Here is an 8822-nt window from a genome sequence, read left to right on the forward strand (position 1 = left end):
GATCAAGTAGAAATGAGCTAAGTCTTTCGTACCAAGCTCGTGGAGCTTGTTTGAGTCCATACAGAGCTTTAGTCAACTTATACAAGTGGTAGAAAAATTTTGAGTCTTCAAAACCAGGAGGTTGTTTTACATATACATCCTCATCAATAAAGCCATTTAAAAAGGCACTTTTGACATCCATTTGGAAAAGTCTAAATCGTTTGAAGGATGCATATGTAAGAAGAATATGTATGGACTCTAGTTGAGCTACTGGAGTGAATGTTTCATCATAGTCGACTCCTTCCTGCTATGAGTAGCCTTGGGCTACTAATATGGCTTTGTTTCTCACAACCTTTCCATCTTCATTTAGCTTATTTCTGAAAACTCATTTGGTTCCAACTATGGTAGCATTTGCAGGCTTAGGTAGCAGTTCCCAGACTTGATTTTTATCAAATTGATCGAGTTTCTCCTGTATTGCTTGTACCTAGCTGGAGTCTTTTAAGGCTTCCTCAACCTTCAATGGTTCGATCTGAGAGATGAGTGCTACATTTTCCTTCTTCTAGAGAGATCCCCTAGTTTTTATTCCTTCACTTGGATCTCCTATGATAAAATGCTGAGGATATTTCGGTTCACTTCTCCACTCATTTAGACGTGTTGCAATCGTATGAGTAGTTGACTCCTTCTGTGATTCTGGTTGATTATTGACAGGTTCATTAGTCGACTCTGTGACAGTGTCTATATTACCAGTCGACTTTTGTGATTTGCTTGTCTGTGATGTTTCTTGGTTGATGTCTTCATCACCTACAATAATTCCTTTCTCAGTCGTAGTGTTATTTTCATTAAATATGACATGTACTGATTCTTATACAGATAAAGTACATTTATTATAAACTCTAAGAGATCTATTGTTTATGGAATAACCTAGAAAAATACCTTCATCACTTCTTGGATCAAATTTTTCAAGATTGTCCTTACCGTTATTGTGGATAAAACACTTGCTTCCAAATGGATGAAAATAGCCTATGGTGGGCCGTTTACCTTTCCATAATTTATATGGAGTTTTTTTCAAGATAGGTCTTATAAGATATATGTTAAGAATGTGGCAGGTTGTGCTTACTGCTTCTGCAAAAACAAATGATTTGGTAGGGAATATTCCAATATCATTGTTCTTGCCATATCTTGAAGAGTTCGATTTTTCTGCGCAACTACTCCATTCTGTTGAGGTGATCTTAGAGCTGAAAAGTTGTGAGTATATCCTTGATCATTGTAGAAATCTTCAAATGCTCTGCTTTTGAATTCTCCTCCATGATCACTTTGGATGGTTGTAATGAGATACCCTTTTTCTCTTTCAACTCTTTTACAGAAAATCACAAAGTATTTTAAAGCTTCATCATTATGAGATAAGAAGATCACCCATGAAAAATGTGAGTAGTCATCAACAATAATATAAGCATATTGTTTTCCTCCAATGTTAGCAGTTTTGGTGGGTCCAAATTAATCCATGTGAAGTAATTGTAATGGCTTGGTGGTAGACACAATGTCTTTGCTTTTGAAGGAGTTTTTGGTTTGTTTACCAATCTGACATGCATCACATACATGATTTCTTGAAAAATTGAGTTTAGAAAGTCCAATAACTAAATCATGCTTGGAGAGTTTCTCAATTAGATGCATGCTTGCATGACCAAGTTTCTTATGCCACAACCATGGATCATCAGATATAGATGCTAAGCAGATGTGACTATCTAAATTTTCAATGTCATCAAGAATGTAAACATTTCCATACCTTTTTCCTGGGAGTATAATTTTACCTGGCTCGTCTTCAATAGCGCATCATGTTTTCTTGAATTTAACTTCGTACCCTGAATCACATAGCAGACATACTCAGGAGATTATAGTTGAGTCCATCTAAAAGATATACTTCAGTAATATCACACTTGTTATTGAATGGAACTGTCCCGGTGCCAACTATCTTTCCTCTTGAATCATCACCAAGTTTGACACTTCCTCTATTTATCTTAGTAACTTCTTTGAACAGATTTTTGTCACATGTCATGTGACTAGAACACACACTATCTAAGTACCATTTTCCTTTGTGGCTCTTTCTATGGTGTTCCTGCAAAATAAAATTATCACTTTATTTTAGGTACCCAAGCTTGCTTGGGTCCTTGATGGTTATTTCTACTGGAATCAGGTTTGTCTTTGGGTTTCCAAATCCATCTTGAAACATTAGACTTACAAAATCTGCAAAAAGAGTAATTATGTCCAACTTTGTTACAGTAGTGAAACACATTGATTGATCTAGTTTTTTCATATATCATTTGTGTTAGTACTTGTGGATTCAGTTCTAGCCGACCCTTTTCCAGTTGACTTGTAAGTCTCCTGGTTGGACTTGACGGAACTGTGACTGGTGGATTTACGCATGCCATTCAATTGCATTTGCAATTCTTGAACCTCATCTAGAAGTACATCCCTTTTGATTTCACATACTTCAAGTTTGAGTTCCCAGTCCTTCTTTTCCCTATTGAGTCTTCTCAATTCGTTCAACATCTTTTGAGACTCCTTTAGGGTGAGGTCAAGAATATCCTGCAATTCATTACATCTATCACAGTTATAGGATCTTACCTTGCTTGTTTCACCACGTGCCATGAAACAATTTTCAGTATTTTCTTTGCTTTCATCATCTGATGTGTCTTCATCAGTCCAGTATCCAGAGTATTTTTTCATGTCATTTTCTAGAATTGTCATGAAGCACAGGTTTGCTATTTCTTCATGTTCTGAGCTATCTTCATCACTCAAGCTTCTGAAAGATTTGTTTTTGTTAAATCCTCTAGAGGCTTTTCTTTTAAGTTCAGGACATTCAGCTTGAACATGCATGTACTTTCTGCATTCATAGCATTTTCCATCATTCTTGTCTTGTTCATTATATTGCCTGGTTCATCAGGAAGACATCCTTCCCCTTCTTGTATTTCTATACCTTCTCATTAAACCATCCATGTTTCTTGATACCATGGCAATCTCCTCTTCAAGACCTTGTGGGTCGTCATCAATATCATTTTCAGGTCTTTAAGTTGTAGCTTTGAAAGCAACTATTTTCTTCTTTTCTTCTTGGTTTGTTTTCTTGAGATGTGTTTTCTCGAATGCTATAAGATCTCCTCATAGTTTATTATCATGATCCAAAATTCAACTAGTCGTGATGGCACATAACCCAACCCGCTAGGTAAGACAATAACCAACTATCCAATTTAATGAGATTTATTAAGAGAAGAAAAGATAATACAACTGCTTTTATACAAAGAATTTCCCAAGGACTGGTAGTACAAATCATGAGCGTCTAAGATTAAGATTTCTTTACAAACTAAATTGAAACAATTACAACATCTTTTTGAAATGATAATGAACAGAATTCGAATCTAATGCTACCAAGGACTAGTGATATCCATAACTCTAGCGCATGTATATCTTTCGATCCAGCTCCCTTCGTACGCAGCAACAATCAGCATCCAACATCTGCACATAAGGTGTAGAAGTGTAGTATGAATACAACCGACCCCAAGTACTCAATAAGTAACAAACCTAACCTTAGGTTGAAAGTAATGATGAGTTGGGGCAAGGGTCAGAATCCAGCTCCAATAACCAGCAACAGTTCATAACAATCATAGTAAAAATAGTGCAAGAAAAATAACCCAGAGGTATGATGCTCAACGCGTTCACAGTTACGGAAAAATAGGCATGTTTTTCAAGTAAAACAGTAAAACCCAAATCTTTTACCGAAAGCACTGAAATATGAGTAAGTTTGTAAAACCGTGATTTCCTTACCAAAACTTTTCAACATGTAAATGTTTCATTATCAAATGGCATGAGGAAAGTGCATCTCTAGGCCTACATGTCAATGTGTATGAGAAGTCATGACAGACGTGATACCGTACAGCATAAGAAAAAATGCATCTCTATGCCTGTATGTCAAGTGTGCCTGTCGAATGCAATACAACATAGTGAATAAACCATATACATACTCTCAGAGTATCAATTTACTCACTCCTCCCAGTCACTCAGTCCTCACAGTCACTCGGCACTCGCACTCAATAGGTACTTGCGCCTACTGTGGATGTGCAGACTCCGAAGGGGCAATTCCAGCCCAAGCGCTATAGTAAGACAATCATGGCATGAATCAAATAAACATGTTGCGGCGTGCAGCCCGATCCCATAAATATTCCTACAATCAGGCCCTTGGCCTCACTCAGTCATCAATCTCTCCAGTCTCTCTGGCTCACAAGAATCATGATAATCAGTCCAAACAATGATGATATAATGTATAAATAAATGACAATGGATACTGAGATATGATATGCAATTAATAGTTGTGACTGAGTGCGTGATTTCAAATTAAGCAAATAGTTCAACATGTAATGTGACATATGTGGGTCCCAATAGTACCAACATATAGCCTAAGCATGATTTCTAACATGACTTGCAGTTCAATTTCTCTAACACATGAGGAATATACTGATAACAACAAGATTATTCAACTATGCAGTCCCATGGAATTGACTAAATTACAATTCACACGGTGCACGCCCACACGCCCGTCACTTAGCATGTGTGTCACCTCAACATCAATCACAATGCACGTAATTCGGGGTTTCATACCCTCAGCACCAAGTTTAGAAGTGTTACTTACCTAGAATAAGCCAAATCCAATACCGAGTAAGCCAAACGATGCTCCAAAAATTCTATCTCGTGCATACCGACTTTCGAACGGCTCACAACTAGCTAAAAGCAACTCAAATACATCAAATAAAGCCTAAGGAAATAATTCCAAATGTTAAAGGTTGAATCTTTAATCAAAAGCCCAAAGTCAACCAAAGTCAAACTCGTGTCCGCACCTCGGAACCCGATGAAACTTACAAAATCCGATAACCCATTTAATTACGAGTCCAACCATACTAGTTTCACTCAAATCCGACTCTGGATCGATGTTCAAAACTCAAAATTACACTCTATGAAACTTTAGACAAAACCCCCCAATTTTCTCTTTAAAATTCATAATCCAAATGCCAAAATCGAAGATAGATTCATGAAATATAACCCAAATCGAGTAGAGAACACTTACCCCAATCTATGTGGTAAAAGTCACCTAAATAATCGCCCAATTCCGAAGTCTATAGCTCAATATGTGATAAAAATGGCCAACCCTTGATATGTATAGAATCTGCCCAGCATTTTTGCATATGCGGTCACATTGTCGCATCTGCGACCTCCGCTTCTGCGAAAAATTCTCGCTTCTACAAATTCCTCTGAAGACCAGACTTCCGCACATGCGAAGCTTTTCACGCTTCTGCGCACATGCAGGTGCGACAAATAACTCACGCTTCTGTGCCACACGCCACTTCTGCAACTCAAAATTATGCTTCTGCGGACGTGTAGATGCGCCCATCATTCCGCCTCTGCGATCTTCCTCACCCAGCTCTCACCTCGCTTCTGCATCTCCTTTGTCGCCTCTGTGACAATCATACCTGCTCAAACCAGCCGCAGGTGCGATCACACCAGATCCTGCCACCAGTAGCCTTAGCCAAAAATTGATCCAAATGATCCGAACTTCGTCCGAAATTCTTCCGAGCCACTCGGGACCCCGCCCAAATATACCAACAAGTTCTGAAATATAATACGGACCTACTCGAGGCCTCAAATCACGCATAACAACATCGAAATGATGAATCGCACCTCAAATCGAACTTAATGAACTTTTGAACTTTTAAGTTCAAAAACTAGCGTCGAATCATATCAAATCAACCCGGAATGAGCTCAAATTTTGCTCACAAGTCCCAAATGACATAATGAAGCTATTTAAATTCTCGAAACCATAATCTGAACCTGATATCATCAAAGTTAACTCCCAGTCAAACTTATGAACTTTTTAAGCCTTAAAATTTCCAACTTTTGCCAATTAGCGCTGAATCCTTCTAAAAATATCCAAATGCAAATTCGGGCATATGCCCAAGTCCAAAACCACCATTCGGACCTAACAGAACTATCAAAACTCTGTTTCGGGGTCAAATTCATAAAAGTCAAACTTAATCAACTCTTCCAACTTAAAGCTTCAATCATGAAATTCATTCTTCCAAATCGATTCTAAATAACCTGAAAACCAAAACCGATGATTTACACAAGTCATAATACATCATACGGAGCTACTCATGCCCTCAAACTATCGAACGAAGTGCAAATGCTCAAAACGATCGGTCGGGTCATTACAATCATCATATGAAAGTTTGTTTAGATCTTGAGATTCGAGTGCGACTACTTTTAATTTGTCTGTCAAGTGGTAGGTTGACTCCTTAGAATTTTTCAAACTTGATCACCACTTGATTAAGGTTTACCAAAGGCTTTTAGATCGCTAATGATTTTGCTGAACCTTGCAAACATTTCCTCAATGGATTCTCCTTCTTTCATCTGGAAGAGTTCATAATCATGAACCAACATATTTATGTGAGTTTCTTTCACCTTGCTGGTTCCATTATAAGTAACTTCCAGTTTATCCCACATTTCTTCTTGAGATTTTCTCATACTCCTCTCCATATATTGCATTATAGAGTAAATTTCGTGCCTTAGCATTGACCTGAACAACTGACATTTGCTTGTCTGTGTATTCATCTATATCTTCCGAATCAGCGGGTGGTTGAGCTGTTGCTGGTAGTGGATAGTTACCCTTTTTGATAATGCGTCATACTTTAAAATCATAGGATTTTGCATATATTTCCATTCGCACTTTCCAGTGAGAAAAGTGTTGTCCATTGAAATATGGTGGCCTGACTTGCGACGTTCCTTCTTGAAAGAGTGCTCCAACAGTAGTTACTTGATTTGCCATGATCTTTCTCACAAGCTATTAAGCAAAAAGTGTGAGACTTGCTCTGATACCAATTGAAAGTACAAGAGGTGGGGGGATGAATTGTCGATTTTATTTTCAGTACTCTAAGTAGTTTACTAGTTTACCAATTAGTCGACTAGAGATAAGAACAAAATAATAATAATACAAAAATAAAGTGCATGAAATAAAAATACCAGAATTTTTATACTGGTTCGGATTTAATGTGAATCCTGCGTCCAGTCCCCTTGGGTTGTAAGGGCGATCTCTTTCAGTATTTGAAGTTTTTTGAGTACAAGATGGTTGATGTAGCTTTACACCAATAGCTTAGTCTCTATGTCACTTTTCCCTTCTTGATACAATGCCTCACCAGTGTTTATCTCTTTTTCTTCTCTCACTAATTACACAACATATCTAAAAAGAAATACAATATTTGTTTGGAGTAAAACAAAAAAAGTGAGCTTCAAGCCTGGAACAGATGTATATATACTTCGTGAGGCCTTCTTGACTCTTGATTGATGCGAGTCTTGAGAGATTACAAACCCAAAGGAATTGATCCTTGAACGGAATCGCAAATTGATTATTTCTAAGAATAAGGTCAGGTTTCTGTTGATCTTCCTTGACTTGTGGACTTGACAGGATTTTCTTCCGTTGGGCAGATCTTTCTGTTACTTGAGTGATTGATGATGGATCCCCTGATTTCCGGCTTTAACGATCTCCAGTGTAGGGCTTTGCATTCTTGCTTTCCTTTGATTTTGGGACCTTCCTATACTAGCTTCCGTCAATCATCTATCAAATCATTGATTGATTCTTCTTCCGGATTTCCGCTGCTTCTTCCTTTTTCATAGCTAATCATTGATACTTTTCCTTTCCTTTGCTTCCGTTGATAGATTGTTTCCTTAGTCCATGCTTGAATGATAGGGAATCTTGATTTCTTTATTTTATCCCTTGTGATCCTGCACCAAACGTGATATATTATTTTTTTCATCATTGAAACTCATATTTAACACAACTGGCTAAATTTATAATAATTATCTTGAGTGCTATTTATTTATCTTTTATTTATTAATTAATTCAAATATAAATATCATAAAATTATCTTTATCCCCCTCTTTTTGTACATTCTTTTTCACTATAATATTTGATTAGTTTTCCCATTCAGTATTTTACTAAAAATTTAAATAATATAATTTTTTTTACTAAATTATAATTTTGAACTCATCAAAGGTATAAAGAGATAAGCCTTTTATTATTTTTTATAAAAAAACTACCAATATTTTTAACAATTATTAATTTGTCTTATATATATAATATACTTATCCTATGTATAATATCCTAATAGCATCTTTATATTTTGTATTTTTTATTATGAAATTATGTGTTGTATTTATTAAATAAAATCTCCTACATGAGAAATTTAATTAGGATATATATTGTTACGCTATTGCTTGATTTTTTTTGTTTGTATGGTATTCTTCCTTTATGACTATTTGTTTATTATGATTTTAGTTATGTGTATATGTACGACTTTTCTCATCATAATTCTAATTATAAGTCTTATATTTTTATCTTTTCCCATAAATTTATAATTTTTTGGTTCCTTGCTTATCCAATTGTATTATCTATTAGTACTTAATATTATTAAATTAACATTTATCATTTTATTGACGAGATATTTCAACGTGATTGGGTAAGTTTGAAGAGTCAACATTACCCCGTATTACTCTTGAAATTTAACTTGACATCCTGTATGACTCTGTCATAATTATTTCGATATTTAAATTTATCAATAATATTTTCGAGTATTATTTATTTACTTAATTTTATCAAATAAATTTAAAGTATGGAGAGAATCACATTATATATGTTCTCCTCTTTATACATTAGTTTTTGTCTTACAATATTTTAATTTTTTTTATTTAGTGTTTATCTGTAATACGAATATTATTGTATTATTTTTTTAAATGGATGGTATTGAATT

At 35.7% G+C, this 8822-nt stretch overlaps 1 protein-coding gene across 1 annotated transcript; it reads right to left on the reverse strand.

Annotated features, from left to right (window-relative positions):
* Positions 1 to 538: 538 nt before the first annotated feature.
* Positions 539 to 6555, reverse strand: LOC138894217 (uncharacterized). Its single transcript, XM_070178899.1, has 8 exons — positions 6357 to 6555; positions 5451 to 5529; positions 2954 to 3040; positions 2310 to 2860; positions 2162 to 2220; positions 1861 to 2092; positions 1554 to 1721; positions 539 to 840 (listed from the first exon to the last, which is right to left on the reverse strand). Exons 1-8 carry the CDS (start codon positions 6553 to 6555, stop codon positions 539 to 541), a joined length of 1677 nt encoding a protein of 558 aa, XP_070035000.1.
* Positions 6556 to 8822: the final 2267 nt, after the last annotated feature.

The sequence above is a fragment of the Nicotiana tomentosiformis genome, chromosome 6 (genome assembly GCF_000390325.3).
Source record: "Nicotiana tomentosiformis chromosome 6, ASM39032v3, whole genome shotgun sequence".
Taxonomy (NCBI): Eukaryota; Viridiplantae; Streptophyta; class Magnoliopsida; order Solanales; family Solanaceae; genus Nicotiana; species Nicotiana tomentosiformis.

Bases quoted from the DNA above. Each gene is read 5' to 3' on its own strand.
- LOC138894217 (XM_070178899.1), bottom strand. From the start codon at position 6,555: ATGGAGAGGAGTATGAGAAAATCTCAAGAAGAAATGTGGGATAAACTG. The intron at 3,041-5,450 runs GTGAGAGCTGGG...TACAACTTAAAG, and splicing joins AAAGGAGATGCAGAAGCGAG to ACCTGAAAATGATATTGATG. The intron at 1,722-1,860 runs GTATGTCTGCTA...TTGAAAATTTAG, and splicing joins ACTCAACTATAATCTCCTGA to ATAGTCACATCTGCTTAGCA.